General features: G+C 51.4%; 2 protein-coding genes across 16 annotated transcripts in view; one reads left to right on the forward strand and one right to left on the reverse strand.

Annotated features, from left to right (window-relative positions):
- The window catches only part of Arhgef40 (Rho guanine nucleotide exchange factor 40), a 19861-nt gene extending 2607 nt beyond the window's left edge, over positions 1-17254 (forward strand). Inside the window, exons 2-25 of one of the 7 annotated variants that reach the window (XM_029563300.1) lie at positions 5-199; positions 861-2106; positions 2211-2378; positions 3076-3196; positions 3893-3989; positions 4102-4182; positions 4310-4426; positions 5342-5437; positions 5532-5647; positions 5995-6121; positions 7959-8081; positions 8153-8296; positions 8722-9332; positions 9463-9697; positions 10020-10106; positions 11743-11958; positions 12584-12754; positions 13986-14163; positions 15241-15345; positions 15553-15696; positions 16199-16329; positions 16493-16520; positions 16601-16647; positions 16784-17254. In XM_029563300.1, coding sequence (XP_029419160.1) covers positions 5-199; positions 861-2106; positions 2211-2378; positions 3076-3196; positions 3893-3989; positions 4102-4182; positions 4310-4426; positions 5342-5437; positions 5532-5647; positions 5995-6121; positions 7959-8081; positions 8153-8296; positions 8722-9332; positions 9463-9697; positions 10020-10106; positions 11743-11958; positions 12584-12754; positions 13986-14163; positions 15241-15345; positions 15553-15696; positions 16199-16329; positions 16493-16520; positions 16601-16623 — 4560 coding nt within the window. In that variant the 3' untranslated portion in view covers positions 16624-16647; positions 16784-17254. Of the gene's footprint in view, positions 200-860; positions 2107-2210; positions 2379-3075; positions 3197-3892; positions 3990-4101; positions 4183-4309; positions 4427-5341; positions 5438-5531; positions 5648-5994; positions 6122-7958; positions 8082-8152; positions 8297-8721; positions 9333-9462; positions 9698-10019; positions 10107-11742; positions 11959-12583; positions 12755-13985; positions 14164-15240; positions 15346-15552; positions 15697-16198; positions 16330-16492; positions 16521-16600; positions 16648-16721 lie in introns of all 7 variants that reach the window. The other 6 variants (XM_029563299.1, XM_017797998.2, XM_029563301.1 and 3 more) reach the window with 6 other exon arrangements.
- A 461-nt stretch (positions 17255-17715) lies between these two features.
- Znf219 (zinc finger protein 219) overlaps positions 17716-25161 on the reverse strand; it is a 14660-nt gene continuing 7214 nt past the window's right edge. For 3 of the 9 annotated variants that reach the window (XM_008832526.1, XM_017798002.2, XM_008832527.3), the window contains exons 2-5: positions 21010-21093; positions 19354-20776; positions 18992-19123; positions 17716-18763 (exon numbers count right to left, since the gene is read on the reverse strand). In XM_008832526.1, coding sequence (XP_008830748.1) covers positions 18150-18763; positions 18992-19123; positions 19354-20776; positions 21010-21015 — 2175 coding nt within the window. In that variant the 5' untranslated portion in view covers positions 21016-21093 and the 3' untranslated portion in view covers positions 17716-18149. Of the gene's footprint in view, positions 18764-18991; positions 19124-19353; positions 20777-21009; positions 21094-21328; positions 21763-21786; positions 21984-22825; positions 24998-25161 lie in introns of those variants that run through there. The other 6 variants (XM_029563304.1, XM_029563303.1, XM_029563302.1 and 3 more) reach the window with 6 other exon arrangements.

Consider the following 25161-nt stretch of genomic DNA (forward strand, 5'->3'; position numbering starts at 1 on the left):
GGAGCCTGAACCAGTGGAGGACTGTGTACAGAGCACCCTTGCTGCCTTATACCCACCTTTTGAAGCCACAGCCCCTACCCTGTTGGGCCAAGTGTTCCAGGTGGTGGAGAGGACTTACCGGGAGGATGCACTGAGGTACACGCTGGACTTCCTCGTACCCGCCAAACACCTGCTTGCCAAGGTCCAACAGGAAGCCTGTGTGAGTGACTGATGTAACCCTGTTTTGCCAGGCTAATTTCTTCCCACTTACGAGACACAGTCTTCCAAATACTGATCCCTGCAGGATCCCTTAAGACTCCTTTGCTGACCTCCCCCAGCATCTTAAGTATTGACTCTTAACAAACATTGACTTTCCCTAAGAGACCCTGAATTTCCAGAACCCAGTTCCAGATATTACCCCCTCATAAATTTCTCAAGATACTCCCTCACATCTGATTCAGAAAAGATTCTTCACTTCTGCAGACACAAAGACTTTGATTCCTCTAAGACAGTGGAATTTGTTGACTACCCCCTCATAAATTTCTCAAGATACTCCCTCACATCTGATTCAGAAAAGATTCTTCACTTCTGCAGACACAAAGACTTTGATTCCTCTAAGACAGTGGAATTTGTTGACCAGGTTTTGTAATGATTGAGTTCTTACCCTCCCACACATACAAGTAGCTTTCTAGGGATGCTTCCTACCACCAGAGGACTGACCAGTTCCAGTTCTTTCTGCCACATGATCTTTCCTATGCCCCTAGGGTTATAACCCACTAGACATAAGGGCAGGCCTGCTTAGAGTGGGCCCATTCTTACCACCCTCTCCTTCTAGTTTCTTCAGCAGAGACCTGATTACAGCCTCCTACCTCTCTCTCCAGGCCCAGTATAGCGGATTCCTCTTCTTCCACGAGGGCTGGCCACTCTGCTTGCATGAGCAGGTGGTAGTGCAGCTAGCAGCCCTACCCTGGCAGCTGCTGCGCCCAGGAGACTTCTACTTGCAGGTGGTGCCCTCAGCAGCCCAAGCACCCCGACTGGCCCTCAAATGTCTAGCCCCAGGAGGTGGGCGGGTGCAAGAACTGCCAGTGCCCAGTGAAGCCTGTGCCTACCTATTCACACCTGAATGGCTACAAGGCATTAACAAGGATCGGCCAACAGGTCGGCTCAGCACTTGCCTACTGTCTGCACCCTCTGGAATTCAGCGGCTGCCCTGGGCCGAGCTCATCTGCCCACGGTTTGTACACAAAGGGAGCCTCATGGTTGGACATCGGCCAAGCACGCTGCCTCCAGAACTGCCATCTGGACCTTCAGGACTGCCCAGCCCTCCACACCCTGAGGAGGTGCTGGGTACCCGGAGTCCTGGGGATGGGCATAATGCTCCTGCAGAAGGACCGGAGGGTGAATATGTAGAGCTGTTGGAGGTGACATTGCCCGTGAGGGGAAACCCCACAGATGCTGAGGGCTCCTTGGCCCTCTCCAGGACCCATACAGTACCCACCCGTAAGAGTGCTGGAGGAAAGGGCCGGCATCGGAGACACCGGGCATGGATGCACCAGAAGGGCCTGGGCCCTCGAGACCAGGATGGGGCACGCCCGCCTGGTGAGGGGAGCAGCACTGGAGCCTCCCCTGGCTCTCCTCCTGGAGCTGAAGCTGTTCCAGATACAGCAGCCTTGGAAGGGACTGAGCCTGCAGCAGAGGTTCAGGGGGAAGCCTCTGAGTCCTGTCCTCTTCTGCCAGGGGAGGCTGGGGGAGGAGGCGGAGGCCAGGGGCCTGAAGGACCACCCGGTACCCCTCGAAGAACAGGCAAAGGGAACAGGAGAAAGAAGAGAGCCGCAGGCAGAGGTGCTGTCAGCCGAGGAGGGGACAGTGATCCACTCAGCCCCAGGGACAAGGAAGAGACCAGACCCCAGGAAGCCCCTGTCGGCCTGCCCTCACTAAATGAACAGGAGCCTCTAGAATGCAACCTGGTTAAGGAGAATGAAGGTTCTGGAAAGCCAGAGTTGGAGTCAAAAGAGGAGCTCAAACCAGCAGATGGAAACGAGTCTGGACCCCCAGAAGACTGTGGGCCTCCAGAAAAGGGGGTCAAAGAAAGTGAGCAAGAGGGATTGAGCCTGGTGCACACGGCAGGTGAGATGACAGTGAGGCCCCAGGGCAAGGGCAGGGTCTGGAGGAGGAGCAGTGGCTAGGCTGGGAGCAAATTGCCTAGCTCTGCCTGTATTTGTTTTGTGCAGGGTCCACAGGTCCAGAGGGGCTCCTGTCTGATCCCCCAACACAGCCCCTGGAGACTGTACAGGATATAAAAGGGGAGAGCATCCCAGAAGAGGCACCTCCAGTCTCCATCTCTGATGACCCAGATATAGCTTGGGACTTGATGGCATCTGGATTCTTCCTTCTGACTGGTCAGTGGGCATCAGTGGATAAAGGGAAAGGGGTTTAAAAGTTGGCTTAATTGGTAAATTGCCTGGCCTTGCAATCATGAGGACTTGAGCTCAGATCCCTAGCACCCACATAAAAGCTGGCATGGCATAGATCTGTAACCTGAGTGCAGGGAGGGGTGGAGATGAAGAAAGGCAGATTCCTGGACCTCATTGGCTAGCCAGTCTAGCTAAATGGATCATCTCCAGGTTCCATGAAAGACCCCATCTTAAAAAATTGGGTGGAGGAACTAGAGAGATGGCTCAACAGTTAAGAACACCTGCTGTTCTTCCAGAGGACTCAGGTTCAATTCATAGCAGCTACATGGTAGCTAACAAGAGTTCCAGGGAACCCAACACCCTCTTCCGGCATCTGTGGGCACTGTACACATGCGGTTCACTTACATACATGCAGGCAAAACACTCATACACATAAAATAAAAAATAATAAAATGTTTTTTTAATTGGATGGAGAATGATTGAAGAAGACCCCAACATTGACCTCTGGCCTCCACACACATTTGTACACACACACACACACACACACAGAGCATGGGCAGAAGGCAGAAAGTGGCCTGGGGAAAGAGAAGCTGTTGGAGCAGACTTGGGAGGAAGAAAGGATAGAAGGGAATAGTCAAAGATTGCTCCCAGCCAGGACAGCCTGGCCATTTTGTGTCTTCAGGAGGGGTGGATCAGAATGGGAGAGCTCTACTGACTATTACACCACCGTGCCTTCCTGAGGATCCTCCACCCTCCCAGGATACACTGAGCACTGCTCTTCATTTCCTCCATTCACTGCTCAGGTAAGCGTGGCAAACCTCAGCACCCCGGGCATTAACCTTCAGAGTCATGCGGACCTGCTCTTCTCCGGGCATTGACCTTCTGACCTCCAGGATATCTACTGATTCAACCCTCAGATTTTCAAGCCATTGACCTTGACCTTACCAACTGTTGACTTCCAGGATATCTTCACGGTCCTTAGAATCAACACTGCACTACCTAGATTATCAGTGCACTGGTTCATTCATCCGACAAACATTTTTTGAACACTGAGCACCTATTAGGCAAATGCTATGGGGCTGGTGTTTATGCCATCCCAGCACATAGAATTCTTTTTTGTTGTTGTTGTTCTTTTTGAGACAGGGTCTCCCTATAGCCCCAGCTCTCCTGGAACTCACTATGTAGACCAGGCTGGCCTTGAACTCACAGAGATCCGCCTGCCTCTGCCTCCCAAGTGCTGGGACTACAGGCGTGCACCACCACACCCAGCTAGAATTCTTAATTTTTCTAAACCCTAGTCCCCTGACAATAGCCATGTCAATGTGTGTTCCTGATTGTTGGGTCGCCTCCTGGACACCTATCCTTTGCTCTTTCATTGCTTCTTAAATGTGGTAGCTTCTGAAGACTGTTAACACTAAATCAGACCTGTGCTCTTCCTTGCCCTCTCTTTGATATGTCCCCAACACACAAACACACCTTTGGCTCTCCCTTCCCCACAGGCCTGATCTGCAGTTACTGGGGCTGACCACCCTGCTTGACCTTCGAAAGGCACCCCCACTGCCTCCAGCACTCATTCCTGCCTTGAGTCAACTTCAGGTAATCAACTCCCTGAGTGAGATGGGCATTTCTCCCAGACCCTCACTCTTCCTTGGTTGGCTGTTGTAGGCCACCCAACTGTCCAAAGTTTAAGGCTCTTCTCTGCACTCAGGAATCAGGAGACCCTCCCATCATCCAGCGGCTAGTGATTCTCACTCATGATGACCCTCCAGCTGAACTCTGTGAATTTCAGGTTGGTTCTCTCCTAGCTAGTCCCACATCAGTATTGTAGAGGGGAGAGGAGGCTGGCTGGCCCCCCATGCTGGTCTGAACCTCCAGAAGTGCCCATGCAGAAACCTCCTGCTTCTACTTGTCTACAGAGAGCTGAGTTGCTGGCAGAGAAGGACCTGAAAAGAGTGGCCAAGCCAGAGGAGCTCCAGTGGGACTTAGGAGGTCACAAGGACCTTTCACCCAGCCACTGGGTAGAGATACATCAGGTAAACTTCTTCGGAACCTAGGACCTGGGAGATAGCAGTGACCCAGCTGAGGACAGTCTAGGAGAGAAGACAGAGCCAGATACAGCCATGGTATTGGGAAAGATATCATTCCATTCAGTTGAGAAAATATTTATGGCTTATAAATGATGAGCAAATATTGTACCATAGGCTACTGGGAAGATGAGGGGCTTGTTACAGTCTTAATGTGACATTAAGTAATATATTCTTTCTGGTGGGAGATTAGATTGTCAAAACAACTGGAGAAGTGTTTGAGATAGTGTCAAGGGTTTCTAGGAAGTGCTGAGAGTTGAAAAGTTGGTTTTTGTCCCATGTGATCTCAGATGAGTAACTCTGCCTCACTTCTGGAGATGGTACCCTTTCTGTACTGGCTTCCACACCGTGTCCACAAATACGGAATATTCATCCATCAAGTGCAGCAATTGTGTGTGGTCTCTAAAGAGCCCCTCCAGCACTTACTCTTCATGATTCTATAAATCCAAGTGTTTAAGAAAAGAGGAATCAGCATGATCTCAGCTGAATACGAATAGCCTATGCTGTGGCTGTGCATTAAAGGGGAAGTAGGTGTGAAGAGGTGGGGGTTGGGGCTTGGCAGAATGTGATGCAAGAGAGGAAAAGGAAACACATATGCTATGTCAAGCCCATGCTAAGTGCTGGGCTGGTATCATCTCTAAGTTTTACAAAATCTACTTTTATTCTAATTTTACTGCTGAGGAAAATGAGTTTCAGGATTCCTCGGCCTGCCCGGTGTTATGTAATTAGGAAGCAACACAGTCAGAAACCGAATCCAGTGTTATCTCCATAAAGGTCTCCAGGACTGCCCCACCTTCACCTTGTGGCTTAAACTCCTTACCCTAAACCCTGGCCCTTGACTCTGTCTCTATTCATGGGTTTCAGGAAGTGGCAAGGCTGTGCAGCTTATGCCAAGGTGTGCTGACCTCTGTACGGCAGGCCATTGAGGAGCTAGAGGGAGCAGCAGAGCCAGCGCAAGAGGTATGGAATGACATAGGGTAATGCAGGTGGGAAAGGGATGGAACGCTGGGGTGGACACTTTCCAGTGGCACCCCAACTCTCTCTTTGATCCAAGGAGGCGGTGGGAATGCCTGAGCCCCTGCAGAAAGTGCTGGCAGATCCTCGGCTGACGGCACTGCAGAGGAATGGAGGAGCAATCCTGATGAGGCTGCGCTCCACGCATAGCAGCAGGTATGAGAGATGAGTATGCAGAGGCAGTGAGAGGGAGACAGCAGAGCACGGCCCCAGCCTTAGCTGACAGACAGTGCTTACTGCATCTGGGCAAGATCCTGTGTTTTTACACTTACAAACTTGACAGCATCATCCCTGTGTGCTAGTTATGATTACAAATAAAAAATTGATCAGAAGTGATAAATATCTTAGACAAGCTAGTTCAGTGAGGGAAGTTAAGATATAAGTTCAGGCAATCTGAGACTGGCCCAAGCTCTGCCCCGGTGCTGTACCACCTCTCACGGGGTACCAAGAGAACTGAAGAGCTTGACAAGGGCAGAGATTCACTGTAGCCCATCCTTCTCCAGGTTGGAGGGTCCAGGCCCGGCTATGCTTTACCAGGAGGTGGATGAGGCCATTCACCAGCTTGTGTGCCTTTCTAACCTACATGTTCAGCAGCAGGAGCAGCGCCAACGCGTGCACCGGCTCAAGCAGGTGAGGAGGGACCCAAACCCTACCCACATGCTGACATGTGATGTGCCACATGGATGGTGTTCTTCCAGCTCCCCTTACCTCCCCTGGAGGTTGGTCATACTAAGTGAGAGATTCAGTATGAGGGCAGGAGCGTCTTACACCAGCACAGAAGAAGCCAGTCTTCTGTTTATATTTGATCATGGATCCTTAGATATTTGGGTAGGTGCTAAGGGTCCCTAGGAAGCTCTGGAAATGTTGGCTTAGGGATGCTAGTTCCTTAGTATAAGGATAATATGTTTTATTTTTGTTATGTGGATTTTTGTTTTTTGATAGTTTATTATTTTTATGTGTGTGAGTGTATTGCCTGCAGGTATGTAATTGCACCCATGCTGTGTACTTCCTGAGGAAAATATGGCATTAAATCCCTTGGAACTGTTGTGGACCGTTCTTAGCAGCCATGTAGGTGCTGAGGATTGAACCTGGGTCCTCTGCAAGAGCAGCCAGTGCTTTTAACCACTGAGCCATTTCTCCAGGCCCTGTTTCGGGATTTTTTTTTTTTTTTTTTTTTTTTTTTTTGAGACAGGTTGTAACATAGCCTAGCTTGGCCTTAACCTCACTATGTAGCAGAGGCTGGTCTTGAACTGATGTTCCTGCCTCCATTTCGAAGTGTTGGAGTTACAGGCGTACACCACCAAGCCTGATAATAAGTATCTGATACAGATCTTTAGCTCCATTTAACGCACACGCTGCCTTGTTTCTTTTTGCGTCATCCACAATGGAGGCAGAAAAGGCCCTGTCTCCTCCCTTAAGAGGGGAGCACATTGCTGTAGGGATTTACTATCTGCCTCACTGTGTGGGGCAGAGGGGTTTTGAAATCTTATTCTTCCTAAGCTCCAAGCATGGTGAGTGCCTACCTCATGAACCCACGTATGGGCATCAGAAAGGTCACATCAAAGTCACTGCTAACGGGGATCCAGGGATTTGCTTTCTGGAATTGTTGCATATTGGCATCTGCGGTTCCAGTATCCAGTGAGCCGTCTCCTGTTGTCTGCTTCATTAGCTATCTCTCCCGATTTAAAAACCTGTTTGAAAAAACGGAATTTGGAGATTAAAGCTTTCAGTTCTAGCTCTGCTTGGTTTGAGATAGCGCATAAGTCATGAAGCTTCTGTGAGTTGCCTGTCCTCATGCAGATGGCACAACATACAAGGTGGTAGGACCATCAAATGAATTCCGCAGAGGACGATCAAAGTGTCTGTTGTTAGCACTGGCTATTAGGAACATTGAGACTTCTCACTTTCTGACCGCTGTACCCTAAGACTTTCTTCAGAGGGAAAAATTACCGTCCTTTTAGAATCAAATCTTTCAGAACAAATTTGAGAGTTCCTATAGCCGTATAATAGGAAACTAGGGTTGGACACACACACACACACACACACACACACACACACACACACACCCTTCTGAGCCATGTCTTCAGGCTTGATGCCTAGGAGTATTGCCCACCAGTTGTCAGAAAACAATGGATATGGAATGTCTCTTGGTCCTGTTATCCAACAACCCTCATCCTGTCTTTAGTTCCCATCAGTTTTATCTTTTTCCCCCATTTTGGCCTAGCCTTGGCATACAAATTTGTGTCTCCTGCCAGCCTAGCTTTCATGTAGGCACTTTACCAAAGGCTTCTTACCCAGTTTTTCAGTTGATCCTTGTAGGAACTGTTATCATTCATTGTTACCGTCCCACATGTGAGATAAAATGAGACTACCAAGGTTCTGTGGATTGGAGTGGTAGAGGTTGAATGGATCATGGCCTGGCCATAGGGAGAACTTCCCCTCCCTATGGCCCCTTGCTGTGTCTCAGGTGTTGCAGTGGCTCTCAGGTCCAGGGGAGGAGCAGCTGGCCAGCTTTACCATGCCTGGAAACTCCCTGCCAGCCTTGCAGGAAACAGAGCTGCGATTCAGGGCTTTCAGCACTGAGGTGCAGGTAAGCATAGAGAGGCAGAGTACGGAGGCTCACTCAGAGGACCAGGCCTGAGCACAGCTTATCTTCTCCAGGAACGTCTGGCACAAGCCCGGGAGGCTTTGGCTCTGGAGGAGGACATCGCCTCCCAGAAGGTTCTGGATATCTTTGAACAGCGGCTGGAGCAGGTTGAGAGTGGCCTCCATCGGGCCCTGCGGCTACAACGCTTCTTTCAGCAGGTTGGACAGAGTGCCTTCCTGGGCCCATTTTCGCTCTTCAGCCTGGAGAGGTTAATCGGGTAGTTGTTAAGAGCAGGGACTTGGGAACCCAGCTCCTCAGTTTGAGCTCTGCTTTTCCACCTACCTGCTGAATGACCTGAGGTCTGAGGCAAATGGCATCTACTTCATGGGGCTGCTTGAAGAGAACATGAAGGCAGTATTTTAAAGCACTTAGTACCAAACCTGCTCCTCACACTGTGTAAGCACTAGCTCCTCTGTGCTTAGAGGAGGCAGCATCTCCAGTAACAGTGTTAGACAGCAGTGCCGGGTCAGTGAAAGGCCGTGGAGCTGATGTGTACTGGTGAAGCACTGACAAGAGGGTGTGTGTGGGAGAGGCATGGGGCCTCATCTTTTTTCTCTGTCTCTAATCTTTTTGGCTTTTGTAGGCACACGAATGGGTAGATGAGGGTTCTGCTCGACTGGCAGGAGCTGGACCTGGTCGTGAGGCTGTACTGGCAGCCCTGGCCCTGCGGCGCACCCCGGAGCCTAGTGCAGGCACCTTCCAAGAGATGAGGGCCCTGGCCCTGGACCTGGGCAGCCCAGCAGCCCTCCGAGAATGGGGCCGATGCTGGGCCCGCTGCCAAGAGCTGGAAAGGAGGATTCAGCAACAGCTGGGAGAGGAGGCCAGTCCTCGAGGCCACCGGCGACGCCGGGCAGACAGCACCAGTAGTGCAGGAGCCCAGCATGGCACCCATAGCCCCTCACCTAGCCTCAGCTCACTTCTGCTCCCCAGCAGTCCTGGGCCACGGGCAGCCCCATCCCATTGCTCCCTGGCCCCATGTGGGGAGGACTATGAGGAGGAAGGCCCTGGGCTAGCTCCAGAAGCAGATGGAAGACCCCCAAAGGCCGTGCTGATCCGGGGCCTAGAGGTCACCAGCACCGAGGTGGTAGACAGGACGTGCTCACCCCGGGAACATGTGCTGCTGGGCCGGGCTGGGGGGCCAGATGGACCCTGGGGAGTAGGCACTCCCCGAATGGAACGCAAACGAAGCATCAGGTGAGAGTTAATATTAACTGTGTCCAGTAGGCAGACCCATCAGCCCAGCAGGGGAGAACATGATTCTGTTGTGGGCGATGACTTCCTTCAATGCCAAGTGACACCTCCATTACTTGGGTTGTCCGTACAGTGCCCAGCAGCGTCTGGTGTCTGAACTGATTGCCTGTGAAAAAGAGTATGTGACCACCCTAAATGAGCCAGTGCCACCCCCTGGGCCTGAACTAACTCCTGAGCTCCGAGGCACCTGGGCTGCAGCTCTGAGTGCCCGAGAGAGGCTTCGCAGCTTCCACCGGACTCATTTTCTGCAAGAGCTTCAGGGCTGCACCACCCATCCTCTGCGCATTGGGGCCTGCTTCCTGCGGCACGTGAGTGATCTGTAAAACTTCTCCAGGTTTTCCCCGTCCCATGTTCTGCCCTAGTCACCATCCCGTCTCAGTTTTGCTGCCCTGTGCCCTTTCCCCTCGAGAGGTCCTGGGGCCCCTCTGCCTCTGCATGGCCTTTGTGGACCTGTCCTAAAGTGCTGTCTGGACTTCACTGTCTGTGCACTGTCTAGGGAACCTTCATTCCCCAGCAAGCAGAGTGCTGTCTGGTGACCTGCCCCTCCTTGGGCTGCAGTGGGGATCAGAGGAAGAAGTTCGTCCACAGGGTTCTTACCCAGAACACTTTACTTTTTCTCTACTGGCACAGGGGGACCAGTTCAACCTTTATGCCCAGTTCGTAAAGCATCTATACAAACTAGAGAATGGTCTGGCTGCACTCACCACCCCGGCTAAGGTAAACTTTTCTTCAACCCTCATGAGAAAAGAAGAGAAAGGTGAGCCAACGTGATGGCTAGGTGGTACATGCGCTTGCCACCAAGCCTGATGACTAAGTTCCATCCCTGGGACCCACATGGTAGGAGAGGACCAGCTCCTGCAAGTTGTCCTCTGACCTCCACACACATACACTGTGACACATATGTATGCATATACATGCTTACACACACACAATAAAAATATATAATAAGACAATTTTTAAAAAGAAGAGAAAGGACCAGGAAGACCTAAAAACCCACCCAACTTTGAAATCTTGCAGGGGATAAAAGCTTTCATGAAAATGCCTAGGAATATCTACCAATAATCTTCAGTGATCTCCCAGATTACTGCCTTAGAGCCAGAGGCATCTCCTGGCACTGGACTGCAAGCCAGAAGCTGGATTCTTACCCACATCCACCACATAAGGGAATCTGGGCAAAACTTGATTCCTTGGGCCTCTATTTCTTTCCTTTTAAAAAGATTATTTATTTTTATTTTATGTGTATGAGTGTGTTTGCCTGCATACATGTATGTGCACTATGTGCATACCTGGTGCCTACAGAGGCCAGAAGAGGGCATCAGACCCCTAGAACTGGAGTCACAGATGGTTGTGAGCTACCATGTCCATGCTGGGAACCAAACCCAGGTCTTCTGCAAGAGCAGCAAGTGTTCCTGACCAGTGAGCCATCCCTCCAGTACCTAGGTTGCTGTTTCTACATATGGTAAACAAGGACTGTTTGCACTCTGTTCAACTCACAGGGAGCTCTGAGGATTGAAGGATTTCATATGAAAGGATGTGAAAGTGATTGCAAACACCAGAGAGTATAAGGTGCTATTGCCTGGGTTTCTCTTCAAGACACAGGATAGTTGCATCTGCTATAGGCTCCCTGCCTATTCTTCCTTTCTTTCAATTTTTAAAGCTTTTTAATTATTTTTTTCACTTGTATGAGTGTTTTACCTGCATGTATGTTAAGTGCACCATGTGCATGCAATGCCCACAGAGGCCAGAAGAGGGCGTTGGAGCCCCTGGATGGTTGTTAGCAGCCATATGGTAGCTGAAACTCGAACCCAAGTCCTCTGATAGAGCAACCAGTGCTCTTACCCACTGGGCTATCTCTCCAACCTCTTTTTAAATTATATTTTATTAATATGTGATGTGGCATGTGTGAGGAAGTTAGCCTGTGGGACTCAGTTCTCTTTTTCCGCTGTGTGGGTCCTGGGGATGGAACAGAGATCATCAGGCTTGGCAAGTTCCTATAGCTTCTGAGCCATCTCTCTGGCCCATGTTTTTTTCTTTCTTTACCTTAAAAGTTTTTTAATTTGTGTGTGTGTGTGTGCACGCGCACATGCATGCCATGGTGCCCATGTGGAATTCAGAAAACAACCTGCAGGACTTAGTTCTCTCCTATTGTATGGGTCCCAGGGATTGAACTCAGGTTGTCAGGCATCCTGGCAGGTACTTTTACCTGCTGAGCTATCTTACTGCCCCCTTTCTTTACCTTTGAGACTATATGGTCTTCCTAAACCCAAAAGTTTGAATCCAGCCTTTCACCTCCCTTTCCTCCAGATCTTGATCCCCTTCAGCTCCAACCTCTTTATCTGTCATCCTATCCTAGGGTTCCATGGAGGGTGGCCCTTGCCTGCCCCGGGCACTGCAGCAGCCTCTGGAGCAGCTGGCTCGATACAAACAGCTCCTGGAGGAGATCCTGCGGGAAGCAGGGCCTGAACTGAGCTCTGAGCGCCAGGCCCTCAGAGCTGCTATACAATTGCTCCAGGAGCAAGAAGCCCGAGGCAGAGATCTGCTCGCTGTGGAGGCCGTGAGAGGCTGTGAGGTAAGATCCTGGCTCAGCTCACTCTTGCTCAAACTGTGTAGCACCAGAGGCAGTAGTGTGGCTGGTGACCACAGAACCATATTCAAGGTCTGAGAGTGCTAGGCTCTAATCATTGAGTTACTGAACTTACCTGGCCCTGGTTAATAATATGTCCTGCCCAACATCCCATGTTCTTCCTACATCTGCCTGTGTTTTCTTCCCTTCCCAAGTCTTCCCTATCTGCTCTGACCTTCTGCCTACTTCTCAACACCCAACACACCATATTTTCCTCTCCCTAATTTCCTTTCCACACTGTGATTCTAGATCAGGCTGGAATCTTATTTCTCTGGAAAGCACTACCATACTTCTTTGCTGGTTCTTTTCCTTGGTCTCCAGTATGCAAAGACCCCATGGCAGGCGGAGTACTTACTGTGCAATGCATCTTCTGTTCTCAGATGCATGACTCTGCTGCCTGACAGGTGTGCTTTGCATGACAGGCAATGGACAGAGTTTAGGATGAGGCCTTCCCTGACTTCCTCACTATGCCTGAGGACCAGTACATTAGGTCACCTGACCTCTAAATCTCTTACTTTCCTTTACTTGCAAAGGGCCCCAGGGCAACCACGTTTCCTTCTCATTTCCTCAGATAGATCTGAAGGAGCAGGGACAGCTGTTGCATCGGGACCCTTTCACTGTCATCTGTGGCCGGAAGAAGTGCCTTCGCCATGTCTTTCTCTTTGAGGACCTGCTCTTATTCAGCAAGTTCAAGGGCTCTGAAGGAGGGTCTGAGATCTTTGTTTACAAGCAGGCTTTTAAGGTATACTGCCTGGAGTTGGGGGCAGTGTTCATTCTGAGAACTCAAAATGTTCTAGAAGTTCAACCCCAACCCAGGGGAATCTGCATCACCTAGAATAGGTTTTATCCTCCAGTCATTAAATTAAGGTGCCAGGAAATAACAGAAACCCCTGTCATTGACTGACACTATGGGATTATTCCTTAGAATTCATGCTGAAGACTTTAGAGGTATTTCATGACAGAATAAAAAAAGACCTTTCCCATTAAAGACACACATGTTTTTGTTTTTGTTTTGTTTTTTTTTTTTTTTTTTTTTTTTTTTTTTTTTTTTTTTCTCTCTCTTTTTTTTTTTTTTCTTTTTTTTTTGTTTTGTTTTTTCTTTTTTTTGACTTGGGGGGGCGGGGGGTTTTTTTTTTTTTTTTGTGTGTTTTTTTTGTTTTTTGTTTTTGTTTTGTTTTTTCTTTTTTTTGACTTGGGGGGGCGGGGGGTTTTTTTTTTTTTTTTGTGTGTTTTTTTTGTTTTTTGTTTTTGTTTTGTTTTTTCTTTTTTTTGACTTGGGGGGGCGGGGGGTTTTTTTTTTTTTTTTGTGTGTTTTTTTTGTTTTTTGTTTTTGTTTTGTTTTTTTTTTTTTTTTGTGTTTTATTTTTTTTTTTTTTTTTAGGTCTTTTTGAGACAAGGTCTCCCTGTAGCCCCAGCTGGCTTGGAACTCACTGTGTAGGCCAGGCTGGCCTCAAACACACAGAGATCCGCCTGCCTCTGCATCCCAAGTGCTGGGGGTGTGGTGGCACACGCCTTTAAGGGGCTACAGGGAGACCCTGTCTCCAAAAGACCAAAAAGAACTCAAAAAGGCAGGCCTTGCTCCAGGTATCCTGCTGGCTATAAACATCCATAGCAACCTATAGTCCTGAATCAGACCAGACGGAATGACTCTAAAGGTTTCTAAACTGTCCCAGTACACTAGTTCCAACTCTTAGGGGTAGTACACAGAAAAAGGACTGTTTGGAATAACATATATGTGGGTTTGAACACATACTAATACTCCATGGTAAGTTCTTGGGCAAGTTGCTACATGTCTTGGCCTCATTCGCCCTTCCATAAATTGAGGTTATTATGAAGACCATGTGTGCAGCACCTGGTACCTGATAGATATTGCAGATGTTAACTGGACATACACTGAGCTAAGCTGTGCTTGCCCATGTGATGCCACCTAAGGATACCTATGTCTTCACCCGTCCTCCTTTGCCCTTTCTCAGACTGCTGACATGGGACTGACAGAAAACATCGGGGACAGTGGACTCTGCTTTGAGCTGTGGTTTCGGCGACGGCGTGCACGAGAGGCGTACACTCTGCAGGCAGTCTCACCAGAGATCAAACTCAAATGGACCAGTTCTATTGCACAGTTACTGTGGAGACAGGCAGCCCACAATAAGGGTAATGGACAGATCATAGAGAGGGTATGCTTGGAATCAGGGTACAGTAGGAGGTCTTCTGGAGGCTATGGAGATGGCTTGAGAAAACAGTATGGGAGGAAGTAAGAATTCCTTAAGAGACGATTCAGAGTCTGGTTAGGAGATAATTGCTGAGGCAGAAATCAGCCTAAAGTGTGCCGTAGGAAAGAGAGAGCTAGAGAATTTCAGAGAAACGAGAAAATGGCTACGCAACAAAGTGAGAAACTGCTTACTGGCCAGTGGTTTAAGAACTGGTGCTACTTACTTGCTGTGTGAACTGGACTAGTTTCTTTTCCTGTTCTTGGTGTTAGTTTAGATTTTTTTTTTTTTCCTCTGAATCTCATTCTATTCGTGTGAAAAGTGAAATAGTACTATCATCATCTCAGGGTGATAAAGAGGATTAAGTAAGGTCTTATATATATTATATATATGCACTTTGTAAATTGCAAAGATACGTCAAAATGTGGTTTTTGCTCTTAATGCCCAGGATAAGGGAAGCTGAGCATTACAGAAAAAGTCTGGGGCTGGTGAGATGGTTCAGTGTGCTGTGCAAGCACAAGAACCTGAGTTTGAATCCCCAAAATTCACATAAAAGCCAGACAGCACCATGAGCAGCTGTAATCTCAGCACCCCTGTGAAGGAGGTGGGAGGCCAAGACAGGAATCTCCTCAGAAGCTCACTGGCCAGCTAGCCCTGCATGTGCAGCAGAAAAACCAGACACCTGCCTCAAAACAAGGTGGAAGGAGGGGACCAACACCCCAGGTTGCCCTCCGACCTCCAAACACACATGCCCACATACACATATGCCCACATACACACAGGCCCAAAGAAATGTTTTTAAGTGGGTGATTAAGATTCCAAATGGGAGGATGCAATGTATGGAAGAGAATAGTCATAAAGCAGAAGAGAAAGTCAAAGATTACCATAACCATGAGTAATGAGATACTAGAAGAAACGGAGGAAAGAGTTGGGAAGGAGAAAAACAAGTCAACCAGGATGTTCCTAGTGCTGAGCCAAGGAGGGCCGAGAGAAGCTTGCAAACAGCCTCTCTGTTCCTTAGAGCTCCGAGTGCAGCAGATGGTTTCCATGGGCATTGGGAATAAACCCTTCCTGGACATTAAAGCCCTTGGGGAACGGACACTGAGTGCCCTGCTCACTGGAAGAGGTGAGGTCCAGTTGCTGGGGCATGCCCCCAGAAGTCAGGCCTTGACACAGTGGGGAGGTGTGGTGGAAAGGCAGGAAGGATACTGAGTGGAAATCGCTTTCCAAAATCTGGGAGTGCCTGGGAAGCCCTCTGTGAGAGTTGTTCCAGGGAGTCAGGAGGACTTTCCCACACCAGCACCCCACCACCCCCACTCCCCACTCTCTGCAGCCGCCCGCACCCGGGCCTCGGTGGCCGTGTCGTCCTTTGAGCATGCGGGCCCCTCCCTTCCCGGCCTCTCGCCGGGGGCCTGCTCCCTGCCTGCCCGCGTCGAGGAGGAGGCCTGGGATCTGGACGTCAAGCAAATTTCCCTGGGTGAGGCACCTCTCAAGGGGTGGCTCCCAACAGCTGGGTCACGGTGATGTTCAGGCTCTCTGCTGCTAAGCAATTCCTTTTTCTAGCCAAGTAGCCCAGTTGCCATGACAACTAGGTACAGCTTCCCCATTGCTACGAGAGCCTCCTGTCTGGTTGCTAGGGTGATGCTTACAGCAGCCTTTTGCTAAGAAGCACTTCTGTACCTCTCTCTTCTCTAGCTCTCCTTAAGTTTCTATGGAAACTGCCTCAGCTTCCTGTTGTACCCTCCTGGTTCTCCACGGCAGTTCTTATAGTTTCCTGTCGCTTCTTCCCTGGTTGCTCTAATGATGCTGCTGACAATTTCCTGCCTCTTGGTAGGGGGGTTCTCTTGCAACTGGATTGCTATGGTGACTCACAGCGTCCTGTTGCTATGGAGCTTTTTCTTCCCTGCCGGAGCAGCTTGGTGGCTTAAGGTAATCTAGAAGTATTCCCTACCTCGCTCTCACCCTAGCTTCCCCTCCAGCCTCAGAAACACTTGATTCTTCTGGAGATGTGTCCCCAGGACCAAGAAACAGCCCCAGCCTGCAGCCCCCCCACCCTAGGAGCAGCACTCCCACTATGGCCAGTGGAGGGATCTTAGGGCTATCCCGGCAGGTAAGTCCCCCAGATAAGGCTGGGAACAGGTCATCTCTTTGGTCACTTTTTGGGTGGGCATTCTATCGTGGGTGTGGGGGTAAGGGGACCAGTAATCTAAATACTCTCAGCTGATGCTGCAGATTGGATTTATTATCCAGTCCGCCTTTCTCCTCTCTCCCAGGCCTGGCTGAGAAGCGTCAAGGTCAGAGGTAAAAAAGAACCATAAGCCGCAGGGAAACGTACACAATAGGCAACATATCTAAATTCACTGCAATTTCTGTGTCCTCAGAATCATGCCAGAGCCCTGAGTGACCCCACCACGCCTCTGTGACCTGGGTGAGTCAGCATCCCCTTCCTCCCACATCCAGCATGCCTTCCCCTATTTTGAGGACCTTCCTTCCTGACCACAGGTGCTTGGGAATCCACTTCTTCCCTCTCCCAATCCATCTCCCTCTTCTCTCCTGGCTTCCAGAGAAGATCCAGAACTTGGCTGCAGCCCTTCTCAGCAGTTTAGGCTGGTATGCCAGTGGGACAAAACGGAGGACTAAGCTCTGAGTTCCTCCCCTCTGCTTTCCTGGACAGAGGAGGGCGAAAGACAGAGCTGCTTCTGTTACTGCTGTCGCTAGCCCGCCCCTGCTTGGTGCCTTCTGCTACAGGAACCAGAGTGGCCCTGTTTGCTTGCCTTCATTTTCGTGCCCTGGGGAAAGGGAAATACCCCTCTTCTAGCCCTTCCCCATCCTGTGCCATGCCACACCCCCAGGACATTGCTCTGCTCATCGCCTGCCTCTTCCAGAGAAGACTCATCTCTGCCGGGTTGAAAAGACTTCCATTCTGGGATGTCATGGGAAATGAAGTTTTACAAACCAATGAGGGAGAGTGTGGCGGGCATTACAGACTTTATATATGTAATTACTGTTGTTATACTATTGCTATATTAAATGTATTTACTCGCACATTGCTTCCCAGGAGCCAGAGCAGGGCTCTTGATTACAGTGTTTGGACTAATAAGCCCTTCCCTAGAACCATTAACTGGAATTCAGAAAATAAAGCCAAGCCCCAAAGGTTCTACTGTTCTACTCCTTAGTGGCCCAAAGCTGACAATACTTCAGCCTGAGAGAGCCTGCCAATGCTTCAGGGGCTCCATGAAGTCTTCTTCCTCCCATTCTGCATCCACTTCTTGAGGCTGAGCCAATCACAAATGGGTCCAGCACAGTCCAAGAGTTCTCCAGTGATGCCCCACAGTGCACAAGAATCTCCTAGGCTACTTGTTAAATGGCAATTTTAGGGCCTGCCCACAGTTACTGAATCTGAAGTCTGGGAATAAAGCAAGATTCTGCATTTCTTATCAAGCTCACTGAGTGGTAACTAAATGCCTGAAGAGGACAGAGAAGCACACACAGGGCCTTGTGCCTCCAGACACCTGTTTATTGGGGACATGACTCTTCGACAGGAATCGTACCAAAAATAGTAACGTCTACAGGGCCCCTGATGGGGCTAGAAGGGTACAGTGCCCCCCCACCCCCACCCCTCATACAAAAATAAACTCTCACGCCTATGGACCAGCAAAAACTGGCAGAGTGGCTCCTCCACAGGAATACGTCCTCTGCCAGCCCTAGGACCCCGTTCTTTGACCCTCACCTCTGCCACTTCTAAGGCACTGTGACTCCCTTGGACTGGGCCCACCCTCCTTCACCCACCGCCCCCTTCACTCTGGTCCGCCCTGGGCTGGGATATGGGTCCCACGCTGCCCCGTGCTGGCTGCTCTACCCAACTACCTCTAGCGCCTCCCCGCTCGGGCGGGATAAGCTCACTAAGCTAATCACTCCTAAGAGGACTCCCTACCGTTCTTGACCCCCCAGGCCCGCCTCTCCGGATCTAGACACCCCGGGGCTGCCCTCCTCTTCTAGTGGAGGGCTGGGAGGGGTCTCCCCAGATGATACTCGGACATAGGGTGGAGACGTGTCAACTCGGGGCTGCCGGCGGCCCCGAGCCCGACGACTGTGGTGCACTTGCAGGTGCAAGGCCATGAGCTCCGGAGCTCCAGTGGCAAAAGGGCAGAAGAGGCAGCGGTGGAGTGTACCACCCGACCCGGCCTCACCTCCCGGTCCCGCCCGCAGGGACAGGTCCAGGGGTTCAGCCTCACCGCCTCGCCCGTTGCGCAGGGTCCTCCCGGGGCTGGCGGGCTTCCGACGGGACCCTTGTCCAGCACCGCTTGAAGGAGGCCGGGAACTGGCAGGGCCCTCCACCCAGGTGGCAGGGGACTGAGCCGCCTTGGCTCCTGAAGATGGTGGCTGCGGGGCTGTGCCCCGCAGGGAAGGGGGCGGAGGCTCTGGGGGTGGCCCCGGGCCGGCGCTGCTCCGCTGCTCTCGGTGGTGACGCTGAAGGTGGTACTTGAGCGAGCCGGACTGGGTGCCTGCATAGTCGCAGTGTGGACACTTGTAGGGGCGTTCACCTGGGGACAGTGGGTGAGATGGGGTCACAGTCCCTGCACACCCCAACGCGTATCAGCTCGATTTACAGACTTGCAAAAGCTGACCGGCCCCCTAGTTCACTTACTTGCGTCTTTCCAGTCCATCTCACCTGACCAATCTGAAAACTGCCCAGTCTGACCACCCGCATTCTGGAAGCTTCCAAACCTTTCTTCCTCCTAGGGCCTCCCCACGAGGCTTGCCACCCTCACCTGTGTGCACTCGCAGATGCACTTTGAGGTGATGCGCTGAGCGAAAAGACTTTCCACAGAAGGGGCAGTCTTTGCCGGTGGCCCCGCGGCCCCCTTCGGGTCGGGTCCCTCCAGCCAGCAGCCCGTTTTCTTCTGCAACATTAAAAGGAAATTATGGGGGTCACTCAGCCTTGTTCAGCCGGGTACCCACTACTCCATCTTCTGCGCCAGGAGGCAACAGCGGGTTTGGGAGTCCGAGGGGACGGTTCATTGTCGGAGCCCGGAGCCGGTGCCCTCGGAAGGCCACAGAGCTTCCAGTGGGAGGGGGTGCGGGGCAGAGGACCAAACGCAGGAAACCCCAGGGGAGAGCGGTCCACACGTACCCTGCGTGGCGGCAGATCTCGCCTGGGCTCCCACGGCGGGTGCAGCGTGCCCTGTCCCCTCACTTGGACGGGGGTGCAGGGAAGCCAGAGGGCCCAGCGACCTGCCCCGGGCCCAGCCCTCCTCGTCCGCCTCCACTTCTTCCTCCTCTTCTGGCTCTTCCGTGCGGTTCCGGCGAGCCCGGGCGGGAAGGGCCGAAGGCAGCGGGCGGAATCCGCCGTAGCTGCGGCCGGCTCCGGAGTCGGCGCCCTCGCCGTTGGGCCGCGCTTCCCCACCACGGACGCTCAGGTAGCCCAGGAGGCTCGGGGGCTCGCGGCGCTCGGCGGGGGTGGGTGCCGGGGCCAGGAGCAGCGCAGGGCCCAGAGGCTCGTAGGCCAGCAAGCTCAGGTCAGGAGGCTGCGGGGCCCTGGTCGGGGCGGAGCCGGGTCCCGGGGCGCGCAGGGGACCCAGCTTGCTGGTGTGCACCTTCATGTGGTTCTTAAGGAACCAGGGCTCCTTGAAGCAGCGGCCACACACAGGACACGCATGATCGAAGGAAGCCTTGTGCTTGCGCATGTGACCCTTGAGAAACCAGGACTGTGTAAAGCTCTGGCCGCACACTTGGCAGCGGAACTCGGGAGGCGCGGGGGGTTCCTCCGGAGCTGGAGTAGGAGCGGGTTTAGCCTCGCGTTCAGGCTGCGGCCTAGGCTCGGGCTCGGGTTCGGGCTCGGGCTCCAGCGCGGATCTAGATTCTGACTGCGGCGGAGACTGCGGCTCCGGCGTCGAGGTGGCCGCCAGGGGGCGCTCGGGAGCCCCGTGCGCCGTCAGGCTGTGGTGCAGCAGCTCCTCCTCCTGGCTGGAGCCGAAACTGCACAAGCTGCACTTCCAGGGCCTGTGCAGGATGTGCAGGTGGCGTTCCCGCTCTGCCGAGGTGCGAAACTTGCCTTTGCAGAAGGGGCATCGGAAGGCAGCCGAGGAAGGGGGCTGGGGGCGCGCCAGGCCCTCAGCCGCAGGGGTAGCCTGCATGGCCCCCGAGCTTCGGGCTCGCCCCAGGCGGGCTTCCCGCAGCAGGGCGCGCTCTTCCAGCTCCAGCAGCAGGCGCGCCGCAGGGCTGCGTGGGCGCTCGGGCTGGTGTGTTCGGAGGTGTGAGCGCAGCAGAGCACGCTGGGCCGCGCGGTGGCCGCAGTGTGGGCACTGGAAGGCCTGGGCGCCCGGGTGGGCTCGCAGGTGCAAAGCCAGGATGGAATTGAAGCGGAAGCGCTTTCCACACACAGGACAGGGGAAGCGCCGTTCACCTGCACGACTTTCAGACCAGCCCACTGCTCCCATCCCAGGAGACCCTGTGCTCACACCAGGCCCGTTGGAGTAGCGCTGCAGATCCAGCTCGCCGTCGAAGGCTGGGGGGGAAGGCTCTAGGTGGCCGACCAGGATGCGGGGACGTGAGCCCTGTGGGGAAGGAGCAAAGGGTGGAAAGGGGCGATCTAAGGAAAAAGCAAAGGCATCCAGGGGCGCACAACACAATAGCGGGTGGGCTAGGGCCTGACCAGAAACGCTGGGAACACCTTCAGAAATTGGGGGGGGGGGGCAAGTTAGCAACATAAATTCACATAAGAGGAAGTCAAAAAAAAAAAGAGATATCACCAAAGGTAGTTCTAGGTTAAGAGCAGAGCTTCACTCACCTCCATGGACCCCCTTCACATTCTTTGGTTCTGAGTGGAGGGAAGGAAGAAAAGCTGCTGATGAAGGCAACAGGTGCTGAGGACCTAAAACAAGACAGACTGATTGGAGGGAAGATGAGCCCTGGTTTTCAGTAGAATCACCCCAGCCCCAGCTCTTAGCATTCCGTATTCTTAAAGCCTATCTTTCCTATTTGCATCCTTCCTATTTGCTGTCATCAAAACTTGTACCTCTTCATTAGCACGCTGCCGAATAACCCAGATTCCCACACCCCACCCCCAAATTATATTTGAAACATTTAGCCCAGAACTACCACCTCACCCCCTGGTGATGTGAGAGGCCATCACAGTATACCCCTCTTCCAACTGGGTTGGGCTGTGCCTCTGGATAAACAAATGTAGAGGGCTTGCCATGCTCCTCAGTTATCCAAGTGGGACCAGTTCCCCGCAGACCCCTGGCCAGCCAGCCAGAATTCCTCCAGGTTCCACCGTCCCCACTTGCGCCCGCACCCTGTCTTCTGGTCTTTCCCCCTCACTCTCCCTCCCTCTTCCTGGATTCCTGATCCATTCATTTCCATTCATTACAGAGACTCATTCATGCATGGGAGAGAAACACCTCCCAGCAGCAGAGTCTGGAGACAGAGGGGGAGGGGCATGAAGGGAGAGAGCTACAGAGGGGATGAAGAGAGTTGGGGGAGGCGGGGAAGTTAAGGGGCACTGCCAGCCTAGGGAAGGGGTTAAAAACTGCAAATACCGCCTAGGTTTCATCCCGTTTCAAACCTTGGAGCCTGCAGTTTGATGGGGCATCTCAGCCCCTTTGTCCAGAGCTGTTCCGAAGCAGGCTTTCCTCCTCTCTGCAGGGGAGAGGCTTCCTCACACAAGAGGAGGATTACACTGGCTCTGAGCTCAAGAGGCTGGAGTGAGGGACGTGGGGGCGGGGCCTGGCCATCTGCACAGATAGGGGATCCACACATGCTCTGAGCAGGAAAGGGTTAAAATTCTCCAGTTAAAATTCCCTAGCCCTGACAAGTGCTGAGCACTGGGGCTGGGCAGAAGAGCTGAGAGGAAGAGGAGGGTGATAGATTTTCCTGATACTTAGCTGCTAAAAAGGTCCTGAAATTAGGCCCTGGATGCTCAGAAGTCATCCAGTCTACCTTCTCCATCCATATAGAATTATATCTCATCTAGGCTAGATGAACTTGGGTCTAGCTTTTTCTTTAAACCTCAGATAGCATATTTGATAAGGAACTTTCTTACAATGAGAATTGAGACTGAAATGGGTTGAGAAAAAAAAAGGACTCAAGCACTACTTTGCTTACAAATCTTTAACAGAAGTGCACTGGTCAGGAGTTAGCCTTGCTTATCAGAAAAGAAAAGGCTTGGGAGGGCCAAGCTTAATTTTCAACATTTAGTGGATATGGTAAAGACTCCATGAAGGGGTAAACACCTGTTACATGCAGAATCTGATCTTTGAGAGAATTAACAGATAAATTAACAAAATATCCTGTCCAGGCATCACTAGACAACCACCACCTCTTAATATGAGGATTTCTGTGGCTCCAAATTTGGGGACCCACTCTTGTCCTACAAATCCTCCAAATAAGCCCTTTACTGGAACCAAGAGCCTGGCCAGGTTCACTGGGTAATTTCATTCAGGGTAAGTTAGAATAAAACCAAGTGGTATAAGGTTATTGTAGGCCCAGTCTTACAACCTTTAGTAAAGCACTTAACCTCTCAGTTTGCTATTAAAATGAGAACATTGTTACTACTTTACATTCATAGTCCCTACCATCTTGAAAACTGTGTGGTTTTTACTCACAGGACTCTTCTGGACCCCAGACAGATGTTAAAACAAATGGCCATTCCTTCAGTACCATGGAGAGTGCAGTGGGCTACCAAAGAAGCCATTTTGGCTACCTCAGTATAAAATATAGAGCTAGGAAGTGCTAGAGAGGCCACACTGGCCATTTTGGCACCACAGATAAGACACAGGTAAAACGAGTGGATTTTTTTAAAGATCCTATTTGGGATCCATGGGGGTGGGGGGAGTAGTGGTAACAGGGGAACTGTCTGGGCCTTTTGGATGTCACTGAAAAGAGATAATAGAAAATACATGTACCTAGAAATATTTTAATTAGCTATAAGGAATGTCATAACAGTTACAGTTTGTACATCCTGGAATGAGTTACTGAGGCATCGTATTTGGGTCCATCACATTCTGTTGCTCTCCTGGGGATTCCCGGAACATCCTGGTGTACAGCCAATCTGGTACATTCAGAGGAAGCAGATGGCCGGGAGGGGTGTGTGTGTGAATAACTGCATGGTCATAGCTGACTAACCTATGGGCACATAGTCTGATTCAGAGAAGATTCTTGGGCCTCTAAAACTGCCTATAGAATACCAAACACACAGGAAACTGACCTCAGTTCTGAGACAAAAAAAAAAAGAGTAGTAACAGGGCAAGACTTCCACCCCAAAACAACAACAAACCCCACTTGCATGCAGCAGTTTCCAATATGGAATGTGGTTGATACATAAGAAAGTCCTAACTGAAGCTGAATTCCTTAGCAGGGGAAGTGTTCCCAGAAAGTAGCCTAAAATCAGTAAAATCCACTGAGACTCCTAGGCCTAGTCAAGATGGCTTCCATCATCTCTACATCAAACCAGGTCTCAGACACCAGATCTCTCAAGTTCTCAACAGGGGAGAACACTAAGATGAAATCCTATGACCCGGTAGACAAGTATTGTCTGTAGACAATCATCACACTTTCTATACTCAGGGCTTATACACCATTCTGAGCCTTGGCCAGCTAGTGGCACTGACCTACTTTCCACCTCCACTGGGAATCGGGGGTTATCTTGCCCTGGTTTGGATTCTAAGGGATGCAGGATCAGGCTTAAGGATCAGAAATATTCCAAAGCAACAGGCCAATTTTATATGCTAGGTGGAGCCAGCTGGTGAAGAGGTACAGACCACCAAACTTTACTGAGAGAGGGATGTATGGATGGATGGTGGAAAGAGAGAATTACCTGCTAAATGAAGGAACAAGAAGATTGTCCCTCAATCTTTTGTGATTCAAAATTTTTAACGTTAAGTGTTAAGCAGCAAGTGTTCAGGATCTGCCTGATCTGAACTAGGTCTTGTTAACTAGGTCTCTGGTCATCCCTAACACTTGACTTTCCCTGTGGGCAATCTTATGCTTCCTAAGTCAGCTAACAGTTATGATGACCACTGTACTAGAGGACATCAAATGGAAAGGGGCCTTTTAGGCTAGCGTCAGGACCACCTTGAGAACACAGATATGCCAACAATTCACTTTCAGGATCTTTCCATGGCCCTCTGGACCTCACTGGTCAGAGAGCTGCTCCAAACCCATCCTACACTGACGCCTTTTTGAGTGAGCTCTTAGAAAAGGTTCCTTTCTGCAGGACACGAGTTGGGGGCATGAAAATCTCAGTCACGGACTCCCAAATATATAGCAGGTAACAAGAAGGTGCACTCCCCCACCCCCATCTTATGCTAGACACATATCCTAGCATGTCCTAACTTGACCCCGATTCTGAAAGTTCTGAAGGACCTGGATTAGGGGAAGGGGACGTTCATACAGCCTAAGTCCCTTTAACTGGAGCTGACCCTAAAATAAGTCAGTGCTAACACTCACATGAGCCTCAGTCCAACGACTGGGGGTGGGTAGGAGAAAATACGCCTCCCAGAAATACTCTGGGAAAATACCCCTCCCAGAAATTGGTTGGCAAGTAGGGCAGGACCTGTGATCACACACAAGGGGCTGCACCAGCATACCCCACACTCCCTCCCGGGGAAAATAAGCCAGAAGGATGATGGGGGCAGGGTTGGGAGATAGGGAGGCCAGAGCTCAGCTACCCCGGGCCAGGAGAACAAAAGCTGAGTTACAGCCGCCTCCGCGGCTGCCGCGGGCCGAGCTCTTTGTGACACTTTGTTTGGGACCCAGAGAGGGAAGCACCCCCCCATCCTCTCCCCTCCCCCCATGTCCTCCCCAGTCCCCGGAGTTAGGGCTCCTTCCCCCACCCCCCGGCCCTACCTGGGCGGGGATGGGGGGGCAGCGGGGGTGCCCATCACTCAGCCCTCGGCTCTCCGCCGCGCACCCCCAGGCCCCAAGCACCCCAGGCCCTAGC

Source organism: Nannospalax galili, unplaced genomic scaffold, assembly GCF_000622305.1.
Source record: "Nannospalax galili isolate Female #2095 unplaced genomic scaffold, S.galili_v1.0 scaffold2256, whole genome shotgun sequence".
NCBI lineage: Eukaryota > Metazoa > Chordata > Mammalia > Rodentia > Spalacidae > Nannospalax > Nannospalax galili.